This window comes from Hyla sarda, chromosome 6, assembly GCF_029499605.1.
Source record: "Hyla sarda isolate aHylSar1 chromosome 6, aHylSar1.hap1, whole genome shotgun sequence".
NCBI lineage: Eukaryota > Metazoa > Chordata > Amphibia > Anura > Hylidae > Hyla > Hyla sarda.
The window spans coordinates 291,119,232-291,146,421 of NC_079194.1; the positions used below are offsets into that span (position 1 = coordinate 291,119,232).

Consider the following 27,190-nt stretch of genomic DNA (forward strand, 5'->3'; position numbering starts at 1 on the left):
TTCTCCCATTTTTCCCATTATAAAAAAATAAAAATTAGCTAAGGACTCAAGGTTTTTTCCGTTTTTGCACTTTCGTTTTTTCCTCCTCAACTTTTAAAAAGCATAATGCTTTCAGTTTTCCACCTACAGATCCATATGAGGGCTTGTTTTACGCGCTACCAATTGTACTTTGTAATGACATCAGTCATTTTACCAAAAAATCTACGGTGAAACCCAAAAAAAAAATGTGGCACATAAATGGAGAAAAAAAACTGCCATTTTGGGGGCCTCCATTTCTACGCAGTGCACTTTTTAATACAAATGATACCCTATATTCTGTAGGTTCATACGATTTTAAAATGATACCCAATTTATATAGGTTTTTTGCACGTAAATTTGTAGTTTAAAAATGCCCTCTTCTGACCCATATAACTTTTATTTTTCCGCTTGCAAGGCAGTACGAGGGCTCATTTTTTGCGCCATGATATGACGTTTTTATCGGTTCCATTTTTTGTTGATGGGGCTTTTTGATCTCTTTGTATAAAGTTTTTTGGGGGTATACAGAGTGACCAAAAATACGCAATTTTGGACTTTTGAATTTTTTTACGCGTATGCCATTGACCGTGCGGTTTAACTACCCTAATATTTTCGGACAAGAGGGGTGATTCAAACCTTTATTAGGGAAAGGGTTACATTTTTACTTTTTACACATTTATAGCCCCATAGGGGACTATAACATGCAATACATTGATTGCATACACTGACCAATGCTATGCCATAGCATAGCATTGATCAGTATTATAGGCGCTCTGCTGCTCGAGCCTGGATCTCAGGCATGGAGCAATAGAGTGATGATCGGTGGTACCAATCAGATCCGTTGAGCTGCTGGGAAGCATTTATCCCCCCCGTTTTAGACGCGACGATCAACTTTGATCGCTGCATCTAAGGGGTTAATACTGGACATTACAGTGATCAGTGATGTCCGGTATTGGCGACGGTTCCCGGCTGTTGACATATATACATATACATATATACATACATACACGTTGAGAGATATAAAATTATGAATGATTTGCTTCCGTACTCACAATCAGTAATTTCAGCACTAGTCCTCGTTCTTCTTGATAAGTCACTATTATACTTCTGAACAATATTTGGTTCAAATTTAAGATTTTTTTTTTTTTTTTTAGGGGCCTTTGGCTATTTTGAGGTAACACATGACATCACAAGATATAGCAAGGCCAAGGTGTTTGAGTACATTGGAAAGAGGACCCCGATCGCCGTTCGTTTCTCTACTGTCGGTAAGTTGTTTTGTTTTTATTTATTTTTATTATTTGGGTCCGTCTATAGAAAGAAGTGGGTAATCTGAGATAATCGTGTTTGATTTTACCTTTTCCTCTTCTTCCCAGCTGGAGAAGCCGGCTCAGCCGACACCGTGCGGGACCCCCGTGGGTTTGCCGTAAAGTTCTACACAGAGGATGGAAATTGGGATTTGACTGGAAACAACACCCCCATTTTTTTCATCCGTGATGCCATTTTGGTGAGTTTTCTGTTAAGCTAAGAATTCCCTACAGCAGTGTTTCCTAACCAAGGTGCCTCCAGCTGTTGTAAAACTACAACCCTCAGCCTGCCCGGACAGCCGAGGGCTTCTGACATGTTTACATGCTGAGCTGTGCACAGGCAGATTTGTAGGGTTGAGGTTATTTTCCTCGCACTGTGTATATTTACACAAACTTCTCATCGGACGCGATAAGTAGTTTAATAAACTATTAACCCATTCTGCTCTCCACTAGTGAGAATTTCAATGAGATCTGAAGAGTTCCTGATGTGTATTTGCACAACACTACTTTGTTTCTTTACAGAAATGAGTGATTTTTATCCCCCTGCCACTATAGAAGGAATAGCTGTAATATATATATTGCTTATATGTCAACAAAAAAACATAGGATAGGTGATTTAACCCCTTACTCACCCCCATTTGCCAGGGGCGGGGTTTATGTTTAAAGTCCCATACAAGTCAATGGGAAATATATGTTACCGCATAACTTCCAAACGTCTGGAGATATTTCGATAATACTTGGTCACATGTTACTTATATGTCCACTAAAAATATAGGATAGTTTACTTAACCCTTAACTACCCCCATTTGTGAGGGTCAGGGTTTTTGTTTAAAGTTCAAAGCAAATCTATGGGAAATATATGTTCCCACATAACTTCTGTACGGCTGGAGATATTTCACTAATACTTGGTCACATGTTACTTATATGGCAAATAAAAATATATAATAGTTCAATTAACCCCTAACCTACCTCATGTGAAGGATGGTTTTTTTTTTATTTCAAGTCCCATACTAGTATTTAGGACTTCTATGGGAATCAACGGATGGGAAGCAAAGGGAGAAATATGAAGCAAAATCGGACTATGACCCGACCAAGAGAGAGGTTCAATAGAGTCATGCGTACCATAGGAAGGTTACCAAAAAAGTAATCAATGCGCGCATGCAATTTATGGAGATGAGAGAGAAAAAGTAAAGGACCAGCCAGAAGGGTGGTTAGTGCGCCAAAGATCATAAAGGGAGGAGGTGCGTATAATATGACAGCAAATGGAAGCAAGGCGCAACTGGGCTGGAGTGGGAGGATGAAAAGCCAGAGGGTGGCGATCCATCGATCCATAGAGGAGGGGGGGGGGGGGGGGGAGAGTTGAAAGAATTGAAGACAAGGTTGAAATCCCCTCCAAGAAACCAAGCCGCAAGGGGAGAATTTACATAGCCTAGCCACAACCCGATGCAAAAAAGGGATTTGAGAAGAGTTAGGGGAATAAACACTACAAAGAAGAAGAGGCTTAACACCCACAAAACTCCCTGCAGGATCGGCAAAGGAGGAGGAAACCTGAAAAGGACAGGAACGAGAGAAGAGAATCGCTACACCCGCTACTTTTCTGCCAGAGGAAGCCGAGAAGGCCTGGGGATAGAGGTGGTGAGCTAGCTAGAATGGTCAAAGTGTGTCTCCTGAAGAAACACTACATCAGCGCGCAGCGTAACCAACTCTCACTGCAGAAGACTCCTCTGGGGGGAGGGGGGGAAACACACTTGACCATGTTGGAGGAAGAGGAGAATCCAATAAAGGAGAACACTCACCCGTCCCCCCGAAGGATTGAAGACAGTCAGATAGGAAACAACCAGCCGACCGAATACAGGAGTGAAGAACCATTTCCAGAGAAATTGAAAAAGAACAGGAACAGGAAAAAAGAACATAAAAGAAGGGGGAGAACAATCATGACAGGACACAAAAAACAAGACACCAAAATAACATATTCCAAAATAAACCAATGACCATACGGTCAGAGCAGAGGCAAAATAGAACTACGGGGGGGTGGGGGGCTTAACAACACCCCACAGTCAATCTCCACGTTGCCCGAGCCTCAGAGGGAAATGGAAGAACTATGTCAGAAAGGAAGGCACAGAACTGTGGAGCTCTCCCCTAAGGCCAAGGCAAGGGAAACACCTAGCAATATACGAACAGTGACCAATAATACAAAAAGACAGGCAATCCTAAACAGTCAGCAGACAAATCTCCAATAAGTAAAAGCAACTAATCGAGCACACCAAATGGAAAAATCAGCATTAATCAGGGTCCACATAAGGCAGACAGGTGGGATAGTATCCAGGTACGGGAGAGAGGACTCCTCAGGTAGGAGCTGGTGGGGGTGGGGGAAGACTCCTTCGACCCTGGAAAGCAGACTTCCGAGCTTGGGAGGAGCACTTCTGGCGGACAGGTTGCCACACCGGAGGTAGGGGAGGAGGTGGAGGTTATAGACCCCAGATAGCAAAGGCTGTAGCAGATGCCGTTTCTGTAAAATATTCCAAGAGAGATCCTGATCAAGCTGGATATGAGTGCTGTCAAAGTCCCTGAGGGTGCGGGCCTTCACCACTATGGCCTCTTTAAGCTGGAGTCGCAACAAATCACATCTCTGGGGGAACCAGAGGAAGATTTAGGGCAGAGAGCCCTGTGGGCCCTATCCAGCTTGATTTTGTGAGAGGAAGGTTCGCCCAGGATGAGATTAAATATAGCTTCCAGAGTCACATTTAGATCTTCAGCCTCAGTCTCCTCAGGGAGACCCCGCACTCGGATGTTGTTGCGCCTCCCTCAGTTATCCAAGTCTTTAACATGGTCATGGAGATCACTCAAGAAGTCCGCCTGAGGCAGCAGTAGTCTGAAGTTGAGCAATGTAAGCCCTGGTAGAGTCATGGGCCTCCTCCAGCCCCTCAACCCTGTCAGAGACATGTTGTAAATCTTGGCATAAAAATGAAATCTCAGCTCGGCAAGTGTCTTTAACCTCAGAAATGAGGGAGTGAAAATCCTCCTTTTGTGGGAATTTGTGAAAGAAATTGGCTCCAGTCAGGGGGAGCAGGGGATGTAGCAGTAATGCCAGAGCAGTCCAGATCAGCCTCTTCAAGGGCAGCCCAAGGTGCCTTGTTACCCATGGGCAGGGGCGAGGAAGGAGGCTCCACAGGGGCAGCGGGGTCCCTCTTAGATGACTAAGGGAGGACCCCCACGGTCTGTCGGCTGGATGCCATAGCCCTCTGGGGTTTTGGATGGCAGGTAGGAGAGAGGCTACAGATAGGACCCCCCCCCAGAGAGTATGAGGATACAGGACCAGGTGGCAGAGTCCAATCCAGTGGAGGGTCAGGGGATGGAGGCAAACAGGGCTGACTCGCAGGGGAGGCAGGTGGATGCCAACAAAGGGTGTATAACAAAGTATTGAGATGAACCTTTGGTATTGACCAAATACTTATTTTCCACCATAATTTGCAAATAAATTCTTTAAAAAAATCAGACAATGTGATTTTATGGATTTTTTTTTTCTCATTATGTCTCTCATAGTTGAAGTTATAACCTATAATGATGATTACAGCCTCTCATCTTTATAAGTGGCAGAACTTGCACAATTGGTGACTGACTAAATACTTTTTTGCCCCACTGTGTGTGTCTCTCGCGCTCTCATATTTATCTTAGATCTCCTATCTCTCGGTCTATTTATCTCATACTAACAGTATCTTTCAAGGAAAGAGAAGACTTCAATGTGGGGGAAGGGAGAGGTCATGTCAGCGCTACTACAGTGAGGAGTGTAGGGAGGACTAGCAGCCTATTACTGTAGTTGCTTCAGGAGACTGGGAAAGCTGGATGGCACACAGTATGCGTGCCACTCGGCTTTCTCAGTCATCTGAGGAACTGCAATATGGTTGCTTTAGCAGTCAGATATTATCTTCAGAAGGTTTGGAACACTGGGTGGCACCTTGGAAATGCCAGGTACACAGCTAGTTAATATAATATTTAATTATTATTTTTTCTCCCTTTTTGGTTATTTTTGCATTTAGTTCCCTTCCTTCATCCACTCTCAGAAGAGAAACCCCCAGACTCACATGAAAGACCCCGACATGGTCTGGGATTTCTGGGCATTGCGTCCTGAATCTCTCCATCAGGTAAGTGTTTTACATTACTGGCCCCATTCATATAATTTTGAGTTCCAATACAATACCTGACCTGCGGACAGGAGTATGAGCCCCTTAAATCCTTTGTGGATCCCTTTATATTGGTCAGGACATCGAGCCTCTCAGAAATAATGGCTCCTACTGTGGCTGCCATGGTGTTACTATATGTTACATGCATATTCCTCCTAACACAGAAGGAGTTTTATCCCTCCTTAGTTATTACTGCTCATAAATCCTGGTACATAATGGTTGGTGACAGGTCAGGACAGGTACTTGCGGTTCCATTGTCTCTAATATGTCAGATCTCTTCCAAGTTTGCTCCTGGCTACAGGATTAAACATTAAAATTTATAAATGTAAATGATTGGATGAGTGAACATCGGCGCAGCCAACATCTCATTGCTTATATAACTTTGCCTTTCCCAGGTCTCGTTCCTGTTCTCTGACCGAGGGATCCCTGATGGTCACCGTCACATGAACGGCTACGGCTCTCACACCTTCAAACTGATCAATGCCAAAAATGAGCCGGTCTATTGTAAATTTCACTACAAGGTAAGGTCCTGGCACCCAATGTGTATCTACAGCAGTGGTCTCCAAACTTCGCCCCTCCAGAGATTTCAAAACTACAACTCCCAGCATGCCCGGATAGCCAACGGCTGGGGAGGGCGACCGCTTGGACCCCCCCGCAATCTCTTGTACGGGACAGGCTACTTACCCCTCCTTGGCGCGTTCTGGCCCCCCACCCTCGAAGATGAGTGCAAGTGACTGCTCAGCCAATCAGCAGCTGAGACAGGACCTTGCCTGAGCCGGCTTTCACTTGCCTTTGTCTTGGAAGGCGGAAGCCGGAGAGCGCCGAGGACTGGTAAGTACCGGGTCCCAGTGGTCGGATTCCGCGCAATCAGACACTTGTGGTCGTGGCCCATGTATAGAAAATGTACGTACTTACCAACCCTCCGTCCCGATCTGCTATTCAGCTCGTCCACCTGAAAAACACATCCTACCACTAAATGCATGTGTCATAACCTAGGTTGGTTCTAACTGACCCTATCACTGCTTCTAACAGCGGTTGAATTGTGCCAAAACCGCGAACGAGGGCACGCCTATAGAGGGCAAAAATGACACAGATAGGTTCAATGATGCAAGCAATTCATTTTTATTCCTTATAAAACTAACACTCTGAATACATCCGCCATTTCCAGCTGGGGGTTCGGAATGTATGTAGTGTAGGCATTAGAGTTCCATCTACCTAACTTTTTTAGTACGTGTACTGGTACTCCGTGCTTGGAGGCTGCTGAGGCTGCCCCTATACGGAATGAATGTCCCGAGTAGCAGCGTGGGTCAAGACCCAACAGCCTAACCAATGTGCGCACGTGACTGACAAATTGCGAAGTAGTGAGCGGTGCAGAATCAAACGGCAGCAACGGCCTTACCTCTGATCGATTGTTCATGATGCTTGCCCACTCGGAAAGTACCACTAGCGGACACCAGGGATTGCCGGAGGGATAGTACCGTATCGCAGTAGCCTTCCTGCAAGTTTTGGTACCCCGTAATGTCAGCTCTGCATAATCTTGTCTGATGCGAAGTTGCGTTTTCTCTACAAACGGTGCTGCTCGTGACGCACAAGTGAACTCCCCAGGCCTCAGAAACCCATAGAGAGCTAAGTATATGCTGACCTTGATGACCTTGCTGTGAAACCATCCGAATGGAGCGGAGTCAAGTAGAGCCGACATGTCCCTAAACATTTGCCCTGTGATAGGCTGCCTTGGACTCACACGCGGGATGCTGCTGGAATTGACCCCCTTCAAAGCGGCTTTGATAACATGTGTGGAGCATATGGAAGGCTCGCCGGGAAACTGTAACGCGTGGTAGTGTTGAATCCCGGATAAATGTAATTTAATGGTGTTGTATGACAAGCCTAAGTCAGAGTGGCAAAAGGCCAAGAACTGCAGTATGGTGGGAATGTTGAAGCCCCATGGTAGAGCGTGTCTGTCCAGGAATGAGCTGTACAGCCTGATAGCCGCTGCATAAGCCTTTCTTGTCCTCGGGGCTAGGGAACTTCTCACTAAGGTTTCTGCTAACAAGGAGTAACGCCTTAATCCAGCGTCAGCACCTGATGTGGAGGCACTGGGGTTGCTACTCGGTCCGCACCTGGTGTGACCTGAAAAAAGAGATCATAGTTACCCCTGGATAAGGCGTTAGCCGCTGTGTTGCAAGTGCCCGCTATGTGACGCACTGTGAAATTGAAATTATGCTGTAGTGCTACCCATACCAGTCTGCGCAAGTAGCTCATAACCTGTAACGACTTGGATCTGCTCTTATTAACTGCCTGTACTGTGGCCAAATTATCACAGAAAAACGTGACCGTGGAGTTCGACCATAAGGGCCCCCAAACCACTGCCGCAGCCACGATGGGATATACTTCAAACAAAGCGGAAGTGCGACCAAACCCCGGGACCCCCAGAACCTCTGGTGGCCACGGGCCGGCCATCCACTGACCGCCGTGTATTGCTGCAAAACCCAACGTACCCGTAGCATCCGTGTGTACCTTAGGAGAATCGTCCGTGACTGCTGGCAAAAACATGGACACCCCATTCCACTGGCTGATGTGGTTGTGCCACATGTGTAAATCAGCCAGTGCCTCTGGACCCAACTTGACCTGACTACTTGGCTTGGTTGCTGAAGACAGTAGTGCTAACAACCTAGAAACAAAAGATCTACCTTGTGGAATTATCCGCATAGCGAAGGCCAACATACCTAACAAGCTCTGGAGTTCCACCCTTGATGTCACCCTGGTTCTCACAAATTTCTGGATGGTCTCCTTGATCCTGCTTAACTTGTCTGCTGGCAGGCTAGCCTGCATTTTCTCCGTGTCTAATATCACGCCAAGGAACGTGATAGTGACCGCTGGACCTTCTGTTTTTTTGGGAGACACAGGTACACCAAGGGTATGGAACAATGACCTCAATGTGGACAGGCTGTCGGGAACACACCCTGGGGAATCTAACAAGAGGAAATCATCCAGATAATGTATCACGTATCTGCAATCTGTTACATTGACCAACGCCCAGTGTAACGCTCGTGCCAGCGGTTCGAACAACCAAGGGCTGCTTTTTGAGCCGAACGTTAATTTTGACGCGAAATAGTACATGCCCTGCCATTTTATGCCATACCACCTCCACAACTCTTCGGCCACTGGTAACAACTTGAAAGCATCGGTAATGTCCGCCTTCGCCAACCATGTGCCTGGCCCCAACTGAAGAATAACCTGTATGGCCTGGTCTATGGAAGCGTATTTCATAGAAAATTCCTCAGATGGGATCAGGGCGTTTAAACTGGGTACCACAGAGGAATACGGGGCAGATAAATCGTAAATTAGACGGTTTTTATTTGAGAATTTTCCCGTCACCACCCCCACCGGGCTGACCCTCCAAACTTCAAATGGTGAGGACTGAAAAGGCCCTATGATATAGCCCTTCGCTAATTCCTGTTGTATCAATTCCGTAACCACCTGGGGCTGTTTCGTGGCTGACGCTAGATTCTCACACTCAAAAGTGGATTGAGGTAACGCCACTAACCCTGTGTGAAAACCCGTCCTGAAACCTGTGAGTAACCATTGTACCCAGTCTTGTTCCGGGTGACTAGCCAACACACAAGCCAACGCATCGACCTGAACCCCGTCTAGTCAAGACTGCTGAGACCTCTGGGAGCACAACGAGCTGGGATGGGCCCGGAAGCAAAGTAAGCAGACGTGCAACAACCTACAGTTACTGAAATTACAACTCGACAAATTGTAGTTGTTGCACACCTGGCTCTTGCCCAGGAATCTCACAGGGCGCCCCAGTTTGTCTACTGCAGACGAGAACTTATGACCGGGAGCAGGTGACGCCATGATACTCCTGCTGGTGCTTGGCTCTGGTTCTTGGCTAACGCTGGAACACCACGGGGCAGTGTGGGAGATGGATTGGCAGATCGTGCAGGTAGGTGCCTTCAACCCAGCGAAGTGCTTACAATACAGTTCGGTGTCCATGACACTCCAGTCAGTCTCGTAAGCAAACTGGCTGACCCCTGCCGCTGCCTTTGCCGCAAAGGACTTGTGGTACTCGTAAAAATAGGACCCACCATACTTGTATGCGAACTCAGACAACTTGTATAAGTACAGATCCAGCTCCTCCCTTCTTTCTGGTTTTGCTGTGCAAACCACATCTCTGTATAAGCTGAAAGCAATGACAAATTCAACTATTGTAAGCTTACGATTTAACCTGGCATCCTTACTCTTGAAGACAACTGAGACCTCCCCACACGCCACTGTCTTGGTCTCAGTGACGTCCTGGGTACTGATAAGCAAGGATGCCAGGTTAACGTCCTTGCCATCGAGAATATCTCTGCGAATGGCAGCAGGAATGAAGTGGGATGGTGTAATCTTTGGAGGCATAGTTCCCCTACCTAAAGGCACTGCCACCGCAGAAGTAGCTGGAGCTGCCGAGGCAACTACCGTAGGAGGGACTGATGCTTGGGATGCACCACCCTTCTCCATTGTGTCCATTCTGGATTGCAGGCTGGACAAAGAAGACATCACGCTGTTCATCATGTTGTGTAGTTGTGCCAAAGACGTGGCCACAGTCTGCCCTGACATGTCCTGTTGACTTCCGCTAGCTTCCTCTCCTGACATCAGAAGCTTGTACAATTCCGCTTTCCTGGCTGAAGCCGGAAATGGAATTCCCTTCTTGCGGAGTTCCTCCATCAATCTGGGAATTGTCCATGACCTATAAGCAGTACCCACTCCCTGCTCGGAGCTCCTGGCAGGGGTCTCCGGGACAGACAAGGTCTCTTCAATGTCTGATGCGTTTGACATGATGCTACCACCTGTCCGGGCCGTAACTGGTGCCGGGGAAAGATTAATGAGACATGAGAACCACATACGACTATCAACTCCACCTAAATACACCCCCTAACTACTGACCTGCAAACAACCAGCGCCAATCGTCTGGCCAGGACCTAAAACAACGTTATATATTAGTATACTACCATGTAACAACTTTGAACTCAAGTGCCTACCACCTCATTGTGTACCAAGCGGCTGTCCTAGTCGATGATCCGAGCAAAATTGTGAACCGTCCCAACTGCAGTGGTACCCTTGTTTATGCAACCATCACCCTCATCCTATCATAACACCATGCGCAAGTGAGGATCCGAGCGCTTGACGTTGGCGCCGGCCCGTATAGAATGTGGTAATTAATGTGTTACACCGTGCCTAAGAATCATGCCATTGCTCTGACAACCGCGTCAATCGCCACCTTGTGTCCCCCTCCTTACGGATGTGTCAGGAGACAGTCGCGTATACCAATACAGTCGAGTGTTGCTCTGAAGACGTGTCAGCAGCAACCTGATCGTTGTTACCCGCCCCTTGAGTGTGTCAGGACAATGGTAGAATATGTACTTATACTTAACGTATGGTATACTCTGAAGACGTGTCATCAGCAACCAATCGTAGGTTGCCCCCCTGAAAGCGTGTCAGGAACACGGGCGATCGCCTACTACAAGTATGCCGTAAAGTAAGCTCTGAAGACGTGTCAGCAGCAAACCAGCCGAAGCTACCCCCTGAAAACGTGTCGGGGTAATGGGTAAATATCTACCTGCATGTGTTACGTGTGGTATACTCTGAAGACGTGTCAGCAGCAACCAATCGTAGGTTGCCCCCCTGAAAGCGTGTCAGGAACACGGGCGATCGCCTACTACAAAGTATGCCGTAAAGTAAGCTCTGAAGACGTGTCAGCAGCAAACCAGCCGAAGCTACCCCCTGAAAACGTGTCAGGGTAATGGGTTAATATCTACCTGCATGTGTTACGTGTGGTGTGCTCTGAATGACGTGTCAGCAGCAACCAAGTGTCCTAAAATGTACGTTGTGAGACCAGTCGTGGTAAGTGAACAACATATTTTTTTTTTTTTTTTTTTTTTATTACTATTTTTTTTTTTTTTTTTTACATCTGTCTCCAACCCAACAATTTGCGTCGGAGTCCGATCCATACACTGTTTATGACAACACTAACGTTTGCTCGAAGAAGACACGGCTGACGGCTGCTCTGGAAACATGACCACGGCCTAGCTGTGCGGTCCTGCCATAGCCATGTCCCCAGAGCAACCGCAGCACGCGCACCGCCCGATCCATCCGCGTGCGTCAGAATGGACAACAACCTAGCATCATTATAACCACCTCTACCCCAAATGCTGTTAAATACTCTTAAAACATACCTACCAGTCTAGAATGACGACAGGACTTGTCCCAAGTACTCTTGTTACCTGTGAAGTACAAATGACATGACAACCCCTTGCCAATAGATATTACCCCTATAACATAACTGCGGCTCAATGATTTAACAGCATCCTGGTGCAAATGCTGCGCTTATTACAGAAATCCCCGTCGTAACGTCTGTGGTGTGAAACCCCCGCGGCACTGCCGAACCCACCGCCCCCCTCCCCCTGTATCATGATCACTATTCATTACCCCACTCTAGTATACATAAGGATCCCACAAATCCACCGCATATGTGGATTAACTCTCGGTCGGCGGATGCCCTTGCAGCGGACTACGTGCTTTGACAGGTGCCGGGACCCGGCACTTACCCGATCTTCTCGTTAGAGTCTGGAGACGTACACCGCCCGCTCGCTGTGCGCCGCTGTCAGAACCGGAAGTCCCTGATTGATGACGTCACCTTCCTCCGACGTCCACCAACGCTGTACAACGAACGCCCCGGCTGCAGAGAGGCCGGGCGTTAAATACCCCTGGCCCCTCCCACAAATTCAGCCGATAGGCTTCCCACTTATCCCATATCCTGTGGCTAAGCTTCAGTTCCCTGGAGTACCCCATTTAAAAATGTAATTAATAAATTATAAAAAAAAAATATTGAAAGTGTGTATGGAAATATATAATATTTGTGTGTATATATACCGTATTTATCGGGGTATACCACGCACCGGCCTATAACACACACCCTCATTTTACCGAGGATATTTGGGTAAAAAAAGTTTTTTACCCAAATATCCTTGGTAAAATGAGGGTGCGTGTTGTGTGCATGCGTATACCCCGATACACCCCCAGGAAAGGCAGCGGGAGAGAGGCCGTCGCTGCCCGCTTCTCTCCCCCTGCCTTTCCTGGGGTCTAGAGCCCTGCTGCCGCCGCTTCTCTCCCGCTGGCTATCGGCGCTGCTCCCCCTTCTCTCCCCCTGACTATCGGTGCCCCATTGCCGGCGCCGATAGCCAGGGGGAGAGAAGCGGCGCCGACAGACAGTGGGAGAGAAGGGGGAGCGGCACCCATTGCCGGCGCCGCTGCCCCGTTGCCTCCCCCATCCCCGGTTGCATAATTACCTGTTGCCGGGGTCGGGTCTGCGCTGCTTCAGGCCTCCGGTGTGCGTCCCATGCGTCGTTGCTATGCACTGCTCGACCGCGTTTTTGCATACGGTCGGGAAACCGCATACGGCCGAAAAAGCAGCCGACCGGAGGCTGCGGTTCACTCAGGTTTGCTCATAGACATGCATTAAATACGGTTCCCCTATACGGCTGAGTGCGAGCGCCGCGATTAAGCCCTGCCCCCCCCCCCCCTCCTCCCAGCCATATACGGGAACCGTACTTACAAATCGTAGTGTGAACCCAGCCTTAGATATATCTGTTAATAACATAGAATGAAAAACGTTGCTAAATTAAAAAAAATAACTGCTGGAAAAGGGAAGTCATGAAGTACTTGATTCTGCCACTAGATGTCGCCCTGGCGTCCTATTGTGCAGATGTTTTGTAAGATGTTTATGCAATGACTGATCACTGCATTAGGAGCCTCTGGCGCCTGACATCACATGATCAATAATAACACACAGGGCTCTCAGACAATGTGGTACCATTGGCCGTCATAGGCAAACCTGACTTTAATATCACTTGACCGTGGGCAGATTGTTGGGGCCCCTAGTTGTGGTGCCAGTATGTCTGACATGGCAGCAGCAGTTCTGTCATAGTCCTTCAGCTCTTATCATTTACTGTCTGGTATAAATAACATATTTACAGGTTGGTATTTTATAAGAAAAGCCCTTCTATACTGTGGTCAGCACAGATTTCCCTCCAATCCCAGCAGAGTGTTATCTGTATGTGGATCATTCTCCTAGGAACCTTTCACATTATCGTGTTTCTTCTTTGTTACATTTAGACCGATCAAGGCATTAGAAATCTGACCGTGGAGGAAGCCCAACGCTTGTCTGCTGAAGATCCAGACTATGGAATCCATGACCTGTATGAAGCCATTGCCAATGGAAACTACCCGTCCTGGACCTTCTATATCCAGGTCATGACCTTCGAACAAGCCGAGAGATTCCAGTTTAATCCTTTTGACTTGACTAAGGTAAAGCAGCAACGATTAATCGATCTCCAATCCGTTGTTAAGCAAAAAAAAGAAAATTTACATATGACATAATACCGGTGTTATGACTTTTGCAACTCCCTTTTTTTTTTTTTTTTTTGGGGGGGGGTCAACACTGCACTTCTGTGGGTAGCTTTTCGCTGCTCCACCCGCTCCCTGGCCAGATCCCAGTGCAGGAATATATAAAGTTATTGTGCTGTGATGTCATATTCCCCGACGGGAGCTCTGATTGGTCGGCTCCCAGTGGGGATTATAAAATCACAGCACAATAACTTCATATTCTCTGGGAGCCGGCCGGGAGGGCAGGGTACATTGCCGCCCTCCCCTCCGTACAAGGTACTGTGGTGCAGGCACTTTCATTTAGGGCAGTGGTCTTCAACCTGCGGACCTCCAGATGTTGCAAAACTACAACTCCCAGCATGCCCGGACAGCCGTTGGCTGTCCGGGCATGCTGGGAGTTGTAGTTTTGCAACATCTGGAAGTCCGCAGGTTGAAGACCACTGATTTAGGGCATAATGTGATCTAAGAGATGGTCCTTTTCCTTACTTTGCTGGTCTTGCATGATTGACCTACAGCGGGTTAGGGCAGGAGGAGGCCGCAGTGAGAGTCTGCCGGCCCCTCCAACTGTTCACCGGGATTACAAGATGGCATTAAAATATCTTCACAAACCGCCGGCAAAGTAAGGAAAAGGACCTTCTCTTAGATCACATTATGCCCTAACTGATTGTGCCCTGCGCCTCCATTCCTCGTACGGAGGTGACGGTTTCGCTTTAAATGCTAAGTCAGTGGTTCCCAACCAGGGTGCCTCCAGCTGTTGCAAAACTACAAGTTGTAGTTTTGCAACAGCTGGAGGCACCCTGGTTGGGAAACACTGTGCCAATAATAATAGGGGCACGGGGGAAACCTGAAAAAAAAAAAAAACTTGTTTACTTGTTTTTATATGCCTACTGCACATATTTTTATTTTAAAAGTAAAGCTGTTTTTTTGTTCCCTGATTCATCGATTAATTTATCGGCAACGAATCGATTTGTGCAATTAAAGGGGTGCTCCGCTGCTCAGAGTTTGGAACAAACTGTTCCAAACGCTGGAGCCAGTGACGGGAGCTTGTGATGTCATAGCCCTGCCCCCTCATGTTGTCACGCCCTGCCCCCTCAATGCAAGTCTATGGGAGGGGGCGTGACAGGGGCGGGGCTGTGACATGACGACCTCCCGGTGCCGGCTCCAGTGTCCGGAACAATTTGTTCCAAACGCTGAGCAGCGGAGTACCCCTTTTTAATGGTTTGTTGCAGCCCCTAGCTGTAACCTTAGCGGGCCGAACGTAAACCATTTTACATCCAGCCGGTCGCGTGTAATGGTTTTTACCCCTCCCTTCTCTTTCAGATCTGGCCTCACAAAGACTACCCCCTCATCCCTGTGGGTAAGATGGTTCTTAACCGTAACCCGACCAACTACTTTGCAGAAGTGGAGCAGATCGCTTTCGATCCAAGTAACATGCCTCCTGGGATTGAGCCGAGCCCAGATAAAATGTTGCAGGTGAGCCCAGAACGTTTCCTATGGCAAAGACCACCAAGGGGTTAACTTTAATCTTGGGATAACCCCAAAGAGAACTTCCACTCACATTGAAATTGGGTAAAGCCGCCCTTTAAAAGGGTTGTTTTTGCCATTAACGCTTATCTCCTATCCACATATAGGGGGTAAGCATGTGACTGTGGGGGTCTGATTACTGGGTCCCCACGGGATCTCAAGAATGGGAGTCCTGAGACTTCTATCTGCCGCTATATTTGCAGTGGAGAGGACGGTCTAAGATGGCGATCTCTAGCAGTCCCCATAGACAACGAGTAGAGAAGGTGAGAGCGCTGCTCCATTCCCACCGGAGACTTGAGACTCCCAGTTTTGAAATTGTGGGTAGACCCCTGGGGTCATACGCTTATCCCTTACCCTTAAAGTGGTATTCCAGCCCCTCGTTGTCTCTGGGACCCGGCAACATTTCCAAAACCGGGCCTTGACTCTCCACGCTGCATGGATCGGTGTGTCACATGCTCTCCATGCATATTCTCTGGGTTAAAATTTTAAGGGAAGCAACTTTATAAGATCTTTCTCTAAATATAACTTTTTCAGAGTAAGAAGTGAATTTAACCTTTAGTCTGACCTGTTTCAGGGGCGTCTCTTCTCATACCCAGACACACACAGGCACCGTTTGGGCACCAATTATCTGCAGTTACCTGTGAACTGCCCTTACAAGGCACGTGTGTCCAACTACCAACGGGATGGACCTATGTGCTTCAATGACAACCAGGGTAAGTGTGAACACCTTCCCACCTGGTGTCAGCCCAACCTTTCCCCTTGCGGGCCTAATGTGGTCATCTGTGATGGGGCCTATTGTTGTTTAGCTGACCTGACCTATCAAGATGCCATTCTCCACATTAAGGGTAGGGTCACACACAGCGTATTTTGCTATGAGCAGACACACAGGGCTGAAACGGAAAGCCCTGTGTGTCTGCTCATAGCAAAATACGCTGTGTATGTGCTGTGTGTGTGACCCTACCTTTTGGAGGCTGGCGGAGCCCCCCCCCCCCCGGCATGACTGACGCACAGGCCCGCCTCCAAACCTCACTGCGCACACAGGGCTGATGCAGGGAAGTCCTGTGTGTCTGCTCATAGCAAAATACTTAATGTATTTCCTGCTGCTGGGTTTCCTGCAGCGTGAAAAAAAACTAACAAACCTCTACCCGCCTCCAATGTCATGCTTCGGTCCCCGATGTGGACTACTTTCTCCTTCTGGTGGTGGACAGTCCTGCAGTAGCTCAGCTGATCACCAATCACAGTGATGTCCTGCCACGGCTAGTGATTGGCTAAGTGGCAGTGGGATGTATTGGCCCAGGCACGGCACCCCGGCTTTCCCCATGAATGAAGCTGTGTCAACCAAGGCATGAAGTGGTGGCTGACACGTCCCTCTCCTTCATCTCTTTGGGAGAACCAGAGATACCAGAGCACAGCGCTTCAGCTCCCCCCTAGAGATGAATGGAGAGCGTGTCTCGACTCCTGCACTGTAGAAGAGCCGGGGCACCAGGCAGGGGGTCCCAGCAGTCGGACCTTCTGCGATCGGACACATTTTCTAAGCTGGCTAACCCCTTAAGGCCCGAAATTTGAGCGAAATCCGGCAAAAAATTCCGCTTAGAAATTCGCAGCAGAGTCCCATTATTTTCAGTGGTATTCTGCTGCACCGTGCGGAATCCGGAGGGGACGCCACATATACGAGTGGTCCTAGCACCGGCTTAGAAGTCCGAATAGGAATTCCGCCATGTGAATGGGGCCTTACTGTACTGAGTGTCTTTGGTTTTCCCTGATTTCTTTGTTTAGGTGTTTTCAATGTCAATAATATTGATGCTCTTTTTATATACAGGAGGAGCCCCAAATTATTACCCGAACAGCTTTTCTGCTCCTGAAGTTCAGCCTTCTGCCCGGGAGAGCCGGTTCCATGTGTCTGCAGATGTGGCGCGCTACAACAGCTCGGATGATGACAATGTCTCTCAGGTGAGGAGGGGGTCTGCAGAAGCTGTGAATAGAAGCTTCTATCCAGGAGTTCTCCCCCATAGGGATGACTGAGATCTGTGGTTTGACTCGTTGCTGTAGTGTTAAGCTATGTTCACACGGAATTCTGTGCCGGGGGGCTGCAGAGAGATCGCGGGGGGTCCTCGGCGGTAGGACCCCCGGCGATCATACATCTTATCCCCTATCCGAAGGATAGGGGATAAGATGTATGATCGCCGGGGACCCCCGCAATCTCTGTGCAGCCTCCGGCATTCTGTGCCAGACGCTGCCTCCGAGACAGGGATGTGACGTTACGGCCGCGCCCCCTAATGCCGTCACGTCCCTGATCGCAGACGTCACATCACATGGTCGTGACGTCAGCGATCAGACATCTTATCCCCTGTCCTTTGGATAGGGGATAAGATGTATAAAGCCGGAATACCCCCTTAATTGTCCATTCACCTTAATGGACAACCTGCAGCAGAAATTCTGCTGTGAGTGGGACAGCGAAATCCCATTAAAGTGTATTGGCTATAAATTCATACACAATTCCATGCAGAAATTCCGGCGTGTGAACATAGCCTTAGGGTTAACACGCACTTGTCAGATTTGCATTTTCCCCAACAAATTAATTGTGAAATCTGCAAAATAAATAGGCACCAGTTGGTTTGGATTTTGGTGCTGATTTGCTGGTACAGATTTCTTGCAGTTCTTTTCTCCTGACCTCCTCATCCACTGTTGATGGTTCGACATGGGCGAACGTTTATATTCCTTCTATGGGGAGGAGTAAGCTGCAGCCAGACCACGCTGGAGCCGAATTATCTCTCTCCTAGAGCAATAGGATGGGGCAAGTCTGGAGGCTGCCTTGTGCTTTAGACCAGTGTTTCCTATCCACGGTGCAGCTTTAGTTGTTGCAAAACTACAACTCCCAACCTTCAGCTTTCCGGGTATACTGGGAGTTGAAGTTTTGCAACAGTTGACGGCACCCTGGCTGGGAAAGACTGCTTTAGAGCTTAAAGGGGTACTCCGGTGCTTAAACTTCTTATGCCTGATCGCGGGAGTCCCGCCGTTGGGGACCCCCGGGATCATGCACGCGGCCCCCCATTTGTAATCAGTGCCCGGAGCGTGTTCGCTCCGGGTCTGATTATGGTCGACCGCAGGCTGGGCGGCGTGTGATGTCAGGCCTCTGCCCCCGTGTGACGTCACGCTCCGCCCCTCAATGCAAGCCTACGGGAGGGGGCGTGATAGCTACCACGCCCCCTCCCGTCGGCTTGCATTGAGGGGCGGAGCGTGACGTCACACGGGGGTGGAGGTGTGACGTCCCACGCCGCCGGCCCTGCGGTCGCTGGTAATCAGTCCCGGAGCGAACACGTTCCGGGCACTGATTACAAACAGGGGGCCGCGTGCATGATCCCGGGGGTCCCCAGCGGTGGGACTCCCGCGATCAGGCATCTTATCCCCTATCCTTTGGATAGGGGATAAGATGCTTAAGCATCGGAGTACCCCTTTAAGAAGGAAAAAATAATTCATTTACAGTCCATAAATGTAGATTTTGCATCAAATCTGCAGCACTAGGGTCGTTCGAGGATTTTGACTTCTCTATTGAAGTCAATGGGAAAAAATTTGAAAGAAATCTACAGGTCAGGTCACCTGCTACTGTAATCTGCTGTGGATTTTCTGTGACAAATTCTGCACAAAAAATGCTAAGCAAATACACCTAGTGTGTATGTACCTTTTTTAAATCCTGTCAAACTTTATTTATTTTTTAATCTGGTAATAAAAAAAATATATGTGGTAGCTTGGGGGGTGTAGGGTGAACAGAGGTGTTGCAGGGTCTAGCATTAACCCTTGAATGTCGTGATGCCAGGGTGTGGGTTCCTCTGTAGATGTATATCCTACCAAAACCCGTCCTAGGAATGATAGGAAGGTATAAAGGATTGTCCACAGCCGGAATTGTAATAAACTTGAAATAACTTTACTGCAGATTTTATGCAGGATGCAATTAACAGTCTTTACAAGAGGACCGGGATTTAGGCTCCTCACAGGTTGGCTAGGACTTTGTAGGAAATAAGCTTTGATTCCTTTCTATACGCTGTTCTACTGGATTTAGGGGTATGTTTAGGTCCAGCAGTCAGGTAGGATTAGCAGGATGGAGTTGGATTAAACTCACGGTTTAGGAAGGTGCGGAATTGGTAGGCTTCAGGCCTAGTTTGTCTTGCTGAATTGTACGGAGCTGTTACTGCTTTTTCAGCGCAGGAACAAGAGAGCGATTATTGGCTAACAGCGCCCTTATCTGAAGGGGCAGGATCAAAGCTTATTGGTTCCCCAAACCTGTCAGTCCTAGTACAAAGGATTCTGGTTACATCACATGACCCAAAAAGTCCTTAACCTTAGCATAACAGAATTATTAAAAATCACCTGACCTAACGTCCTGTACATTACTTATACCATTAGAAAATATATTAATTATATACATTTTTAAAGACATTATGAGGCGACTAGGGGTTAACCCACCAAGAGAGCCCTATCAGCATGGAGGAACTCTGACTATGGGAACTTATGACTAAGGTATGGTACCAAGTTCAGTACTAGGACACCACATATATATTATTAAAGTATCTCTATTTTGAAATTTTCTGGAAAAATTTGAAAATTGCTGCTATGCTTTGAAGCCCTCTGATGTCTTCAAAAAGTAACAACATGTCAACTTTATGATGGAAACATATAGTAGACATATTGTATATGTGAATCTATATATAATGTATTTGACATGTCCCTTTTCCTTACAAGCAGAGAGTTTCAAAGTTAGAAAAAATGCAAAATTTTCAAACTTTTCCTGAAATTTTGGAATTTTTCACCAAGAAATGATGCAAGTATCGACGTAAATTTACCACTAACATAAAGTAGAATATGTGACGAAAAAACTATCTAGGAACCAAATTTATAAGTAAAAGCATCACAGAGTTATTAATGCATAAAGTGATAGAGGTCAGATTTGCAAAAAAATGCTCCTGTCCTTAGGGTTATAATGGGCTATGTCCCTAAGGGGTTAAAAATAAATAGAAAATAAAGACATCCCATAATGTCCAGATGTATAATCTAAGCCCAGAGCAGATACAGGTTACTGATGATCTCCTTATCTGGTTTGGTCACTGCTCGTGACGTCACACATGTGATCTCATAGAACCTGTTGGGGCCTATAGAAAGGGCTCCGGCCCTGTAGACTGTGTCAGTCTTTGCTGGCTTGGGCTTTGGAGGGCTTTGGGTTTGTTATCACTGCTGTGATGGCTATTGGGCGGAAAAGGCGATTTAGTCAGGTGACCCCTGACACCCGTGCAAAGGGAGCAGATACAGCGCCAGCGATTCCATCTAAGCGCGCTATGATATCAACATCTTCCCCGGCTATTCCATCGAAGCGGGATGGGGCTCCATCATCATTCCCGGCTGTACCATCAACATCTGCCCCCGCCATAACATCAGCGCCGGAGGACATGGAGACCGAGGGGAGACAATTCCCTGATGACGTCTCCATGACTGATGTGGAGCCAAGGAAGAAATTCTCTTACGATCCAGACGGGGCCTGCATCATGGAGGACATCAATGCCCCGGACTGGATTTGGAAGAGACGGAAGTAGGAGGAGAACATCAACATCAAGAACATCTAGAACATCAACATCAAGAACATCATTATCAATAACATCTTAACCATCAACATCAAGAACATCTTTACCATCAAGAACATCTTTACCATCAAGAACATCTTTACCATCAATAACATCTTTACCATCAATAACATCAATACCATCAACAACATCAATACCATCTATTGGGGACTCACTAGAGGTAAGAACTTTACAGCAATCATCTCCTCTTCTCTTCTACAATCGCTCAGACTCAATATTTATTTCTTAATTCATTTCTCTGCAGTTCCCCAATAACATCTATAACATCTGAGACTCCTAAAGACTCATCCGATGAGGAGACCTCAGTCTAGAAGATCCGCAGCCGCCGCCACCTCTGATCCAGCCCCTTCCAGCCCCTCCGCTGTGCGCGGACATCACAACATTTTAATATGCTGAGATATTTATAATAAACATATTTTTATATGTTTTTACCTCATGTTAATGTTTCATTTCATTAATACTCAGGGGACAATAGAATGGCATAGAAAAGTCACATCTATTTGCCCAAGGTTTGTCTCAAGTGAAAATTTACAACCTTACCAACCTCTTTGTGCAGCTGAGGTCACAGTTTGAGAAGTGGGAGGGTCTAAGAGGAAAGGGGGAGGGGTTTCCCAAGGCTTAAAGTGTAACGGTCACCAACTTTGTACCCCCCCAGACTACTACCATGATAATACTGGTCATCACAAAGGCAATGCAACCATTCCTTTTTGGCTCCGCTTTTCCTCACTTTATCAGCCCAAAAATCGCCAACAACACGGGGACGGAAGATCGTGACGTCACAACTCCGCCCCCCCCCCCCCCGTGTTGTCACGTCCCACCCCCTCAATGCAAGTCTATGGGAGGGGGCGTGACGGCCGTCACGCCCCCTCCCATAGACTTGCATTGAGGGGGTGTGACGTCACAGGGGGGCGGAGTCATGACGTCACAATCTTCCGTGGTCGGGAGGAACTAGCCTGAGAGCCTCCAGCGCTTCCGGAAGCAGTTACAGGTGGGTGCTGCTTGCTATATTGCGGGGGTCCGCAGCGGCGGGAGCCCGGCGATCTGACATCTTATCCCCTACCCCTATAAGATGTCTAGGGGCGGAGTACCCCTTTAAGGAGGTAGATGCTGGTCTGGGTTCTCCCCAGACCAGGTCACACATTTTTTATTTTTTCAAGTTTAGGGACGTTTAGAATTTTATCTCCCTTTTCTTTTCTGTTCTCAGATGGGGACTCTGGAACATAGCGTTCACTGTTTCCCCATTTGCGATTGAGGGGGCACAGGTATCGTGGATGTACTGTCAACCCCCTCTCACCAACGGTCAGCACCTGGGGTTGTACCTCATGGGTCCGGGTCCCCCTACCTCCCTGCTCGTCTCGCTGTTACAGCCCGGCATGATGCAGGTGACTAAAGCTGACTGAAGACTTCATGAGGTAAGTTCTTCTGACTGAGGTGAGTATTTTTCCCTCCTTTTTCTTTCAGGTTAGGGGACTTTCAGCCTCTGGAGACCCCCCGTTTTTGTCCCACTCTTTATTTTCACACTGGGAAACTCATTTTTTTTTTTTTTTTTCACAGAGGTCATGGGGGCATGTTCAGGAGGGACTAGGGAGCCCTCCCTTACTTTCAGGTGTTTGGTGGACATATGCAGTGGTGTGGACTGTATTCAGGCGCTGGCGTTTTTCTCCCCAGCTCCCCTCCTGCAGCTGCCGACTTTCACTTAATGCGAGTGCCGGCCTCAGCCGCATCTCGCGCCCGTGTCTCAGTTCCTGTCGGCAACGTGTAGAAGCTGCCGGCGGTGTTTTCACCGTCTCTCTTCCCATTGCGCTCGCATATGCGCTCAGGGCTGGGAGCGGGCGCCATTAACTCCCGGCCACATGTTATCAGCCGCAGGCTCTGCTCGTTCTTTAGCCCCACCCACCCGCGGCCACGGGGCTTTACACCAATTAGCGCTGTGCGCGCTCAGAGGAGTTTTTCAGGTCCAATCAGAGTTACCCTTGTTTCATCATGGCCCCCTCTTTCATTGGTCCTGCATTCTCAGCCCCTCCCCTCTCTTGGCTCCTCTGAGTTTCTCCTCACAGCAGCTGCCCTCTGGGAACACAGACACCGGGTGAGACTTTCATTTTACTATGTCCGAGCCCAGACCTGTTCCTCCCTCTAAGCAGTTAACTGGGACCCTGGTCACCTATTACACCTGCAAGGACTGTAATACTAAAATATCTGGTTACGCTGAACCCACTTGTTCCGCCTGCACCACTGATCCCCTTTTATTTCTGCTCAGGATGCTCCTCCAGACCCTGTGGGCTCAGCTATCCCTCCAGTCTGGGTATCCCCCCCTCTCCCAGTCCATTTCCGACTTGGCTCAGGTCTCCCGTTCTGTGGTGACTGCCTTAGAGAGGTCCTCCCTACGCCGACCCTCCAGAGAGACCCGCTCTCCCTATACTAACCGCTCTCGCAAGTGTAATAGGGGTATATCATTCGACTCTTCTCCTGAGTCTTATAGCAGACACAGGCGCTCCCCTCACAGGCATCGCCCCTCTGCTCCAGTCTGCCACAAGCGTCACTCTCCTAGAGGACGCTCCCCTGGTCGCCACTCTGCCTCCCCAGAACCGTGTACCAGGTCAGTATCTCCCTCCTCTAGGGCTGCCTCCACCCGTTCCCACTCACCTGGAGAACTTGTAGTTGAGGCTTCTGATTCGGCCTCTGACTCGGTGGACTGCTCGGATCTGTCTGACACACTGGACTCATTGGTTTCGGCCATAAGACACCTTCCACCTAGAGGACCCAGGAACTTCGGACGTGGCTCCAGAAGTTTCCTTTCAACGTGCCCGACCGGCACACAAGATTTTCAGCTCTCAGGCTGAATTTGACGCCTTGCTGGAGTCCGCCTGGAGGCATCCTGACCAGAAGTTTAAAGAAACAAAAGGTTCAAGCGCAATATCCCTTTGCCTAGAACCTCATTGCTCGATGGACTTCCTCCCCAAATGTGGATCCACCGGTCTCTCGCCTCTTTAAGGCGACTACACTGCCATTGGATGATGCGGCTGCCTTCAAGGATCCAACCCCCCCCCCCCCCTGGAGGCATTATCTGACCTAGCTCTCTGCTTCCATGCAGTCAGCCCGCTGTGCTGCCTTTGCCACAAGCAACCTGGTGGCCCTCCGTCGCTCCATGTGGCTTAAAGCCTGGGATGCGGATGCCACCTCCAGGAAGTCTCTAACTGAACCTCCCTTTGCTGGTTCTCGGCTTTTTGGTCAGCGCCTAGATGAGATTATCTCAGAGGCGACAGGCGGAAAGAGTTCCTTATTGCCTCAGAATAAGGCTCGTTCTACTTCCCGTCGGAAGTCCTCCTCTTTCCGGTCCTTTCGGACTTTTGGTCCCAATAAAGGATCCAGGCAGGCACCTTCGCGGGACAAGAAGGCTCCCTCCTTCCAGACCCGTCCCTCCTTGACATCAGGTAACCGTTCTGGACGTTTTGCGGCCAAACCGGGCACCTGCAAACCTACCTCTGCCTCAAGGGACGCCCCTACCCGCGGATTTTTCTCAGGTGGGAGGTCGTCTCTTAATCTTCCAAGATGCCTGGACCACGCACGTTCAGGACTCCTGGGTCAGGGATGTGGTAGCCAACGGGTACAAGATTGAATTTGCCTCCCTTCCAAGGGATTGCTTTTTTTTCTTTCCCGGTCCCCCTCGCTAGCAAAAGCATTTCGGGGCGCACTCCAGTCCCTTCTCATCCAGGGAGTAATTGTCCCGGTTCTTCCCAGGGAACGTTTTCGAGGTTTTTACTTCAACCTCTTCGTGGTCCCCAAGAAAGGTGGTTCTATAAGCCCAATCTTGGATCTCAATCAGCTTCTTCTACTCCGCCATTTTCAAATGGAATCTCTCTGTTCGATAGTGGCATCCATGGATCAAGGGGAGTTTCTTTCCTCGATGGACATCAAGGATGCCTACCTCCACATTCCAATATTCCCTGGTCATCAGCGGTACCTCCGCTTTGCAGTCCCGGAAGGCCATTTTCAGTTTGTAGCTCTCCCCTTCAGTCTGCCACTGCTCCGCGGGTCTTTACCAAGGTCCTGGTGCCTGTGATACCCCTTTTACGGGTAAAGGGTGTAGATTGCCCTCCTTCTTCAGGACTGCCCTGTTCGTGTCCAGTCGGACAACTCCACTGCTGTGGCATACATCAATCACCAGGGTGGCACTCGCAGCTCAGCGGCGATGGCCGGGGTAACCAAAATTCTCCTCTGGGCGGAACTCAGGGTTCCAGCCATCTCAGCAATTTACATTCCGGGAGTGCACAGCTGGGAAGCGGATTTTCTCAGCTGGTCCTCAGCCGACCCCGGCGAGTGGTTCCTGCATCCGGAGGTGTTTGCAGAGATCTGCAACCTCTGGGGCACTCCAGACGTGGACCTCTTCGCGTCCCGCCACAACCAAAAAGTTCCTCTCTTTGTGTCAAAGTAACAGGACCCCTTGGCTCTAGCCGTGGATTCCCTGGTGATCCCTTGGTCAGGCTTTGCCCTACCCTATCTGTTCCCTCCCCTTCCTCTCCTTCCCAGGGTCCTGAGGAAACTCAAAGCAGAGGGCGTTCCCACCATTCTCGTGGCTCCAGACTGGCCCTGGAGGGCGTGGTGCATGGTCAGGCTCCTGGATGATGTACCGCTGCGCCTCCCACCTCTTCTGGACCTCTATCTCAAGGTCCCCTGTGCCACTCCAATTTACTGTTGCTGCATTTGACGGCGTGGCGGTTGAGACCGCGGTTTAAGGGCCCGCGGTTTCTCTTCTCAAGTAATTCGCACCATGCTCAGGGCTCGCAAGCCCCCCTCTGCAAAGATTTACCACGAAGGGGAAGATCCCACCCTTCAGGGTTTTGGCTCATTCCACCCGTTCTGTCGGGGAATCCTGGGCCCTCCGCAACAAGGCTTCGGCCTCGCAGATCTGTAAAGCGGCCACATGGTCATCTTTGCACACTTTCGCTAGGTTCTACCAGATTCACACCTTTGGGGGGGACACAGCTCCACCTTTTTCCAGTGTTCCTATTTCAGTTATCTGTCCGAGGGTGTGTTCTGTTATTTTTTCTTCTGGTTTCTCAGACAATTCGTGGTTTTTCTCTTGACCTGTCGGTCTTTTCCTATTGCTCTGGGACTAAAACTGAATTGCTCAGATGCCTGTGGGCGGGTATACCATGCTGGGAGGAGCCGACTTTTCTGTTGCCATAGTGCCAAGCCTCCTAGAGACAGCAGCATATATCCATGGTCTGTGTCCCCCAATGGATCCTTCGAGAAAGAAAAACTTTACGGTAAGATTAAAAATCTCCTTATAATTCACACCAGACAATCTTAATCTGTTCCTAGCTGGCGTAGATTGTGACACATGGACATTAGCCCCTTAAGGACCATGGGCATATGGGTACACCCCTGCTCGCTGGTACTTAAGGAACAAGGGCGTACTTGTACGCCCATGGGAATTTCTGTCCCCGCCAGGCGGGAACCGGACCGGGATGCCTGGAAATCATTCAGCATGGAATCCCGTGCAAGTGCTCAGGGGGGCCATGAGACCACCCAACCCCCCCCCCCCCCATGTCGGCGATTTCTGTCATATATTAAGTACATAGTATTTAAATATATACATTTACATTTTTTTTGATAACTAATCTGACCACACTGTCTAATAAAACAATAATACTTTACTCCCCATTCTCGCTACCTCATAGCCTCCGGTATTAGGGTGCCCCATCGCAGCGCCTCTCCAATCACTTGCCACAGTGGTGTCCTGACTCGGCTAGTGATTGGCAAGGGGGCACTCGCGGTTCCCACGGCTGCAGTCTCTACAATCTGCAGCTCCAGGGAAAGCCGTGATACCGAGCTACGCGGGAGCGGACGAAGTAGAGTTAGATGTTTTTAACCTAGCTGTAATCTGACCAACTTTTCATATACTTCAATGAAATGCTTTGCTTATTATAAAGAAGCCACTAGGTGTCGCACTTTTGTCAGTTTAGCCACCCCTCCCATCTCTGTACTTGCAGCCCGTCTGATGTGTCGTCAGAATCCGGTGGTTTGCCAGAAGCGTGGGCGGGCTATTAAGTATTAGATGGACGCTCCCAGCTGTCACAGCCAATCCTGCGCGCCCTGGACGTGCACT

At 48.7% G+C, this 27,190-nt stretch overlaps 1 protein-coding gene across 1 annotated transcript in view; it reads left to right on the forward strand.

Moving 5' to 3' along the window:
• Positions 1–27,190, forward strand: part of LOC130277243 (catalase) — a 57,024-nt gene that overhangs the window by 15,887 nt on the left and 13,947 nt on the right. The window contains exons 3-10 of the mRNA XM_056527708.1: positions 1,170–1,280; positions 1,389–1,519; positions 5,357–5,461; positions 5,896–6,021; positions 13,658–13,849; positions 15,248–15,400; positions 16,026–16,164; positions 17,271–17,401. Coding sequence (XP_056383683.1) covers positions 1,170–1,280; positions 1,389–1,519; positions 5,357–5,461; positions 5,896–6,021; positions 13,658–13,849; positions 15,248–15,400; positions 16,026–16,164; positions 17,271–17,401 — 1,088 coding nt within the window. The remainder of the gene's footprint in view (positions 1–1,169; positions 1,281–1,388; positions 1,520–5,356; positions 5,462–5,895; positions 6,022–13,657; positions 13,850–15,247; positions 15,401–16,025; positions 16,165–17,270; positions 17,402–27,190) is intronic.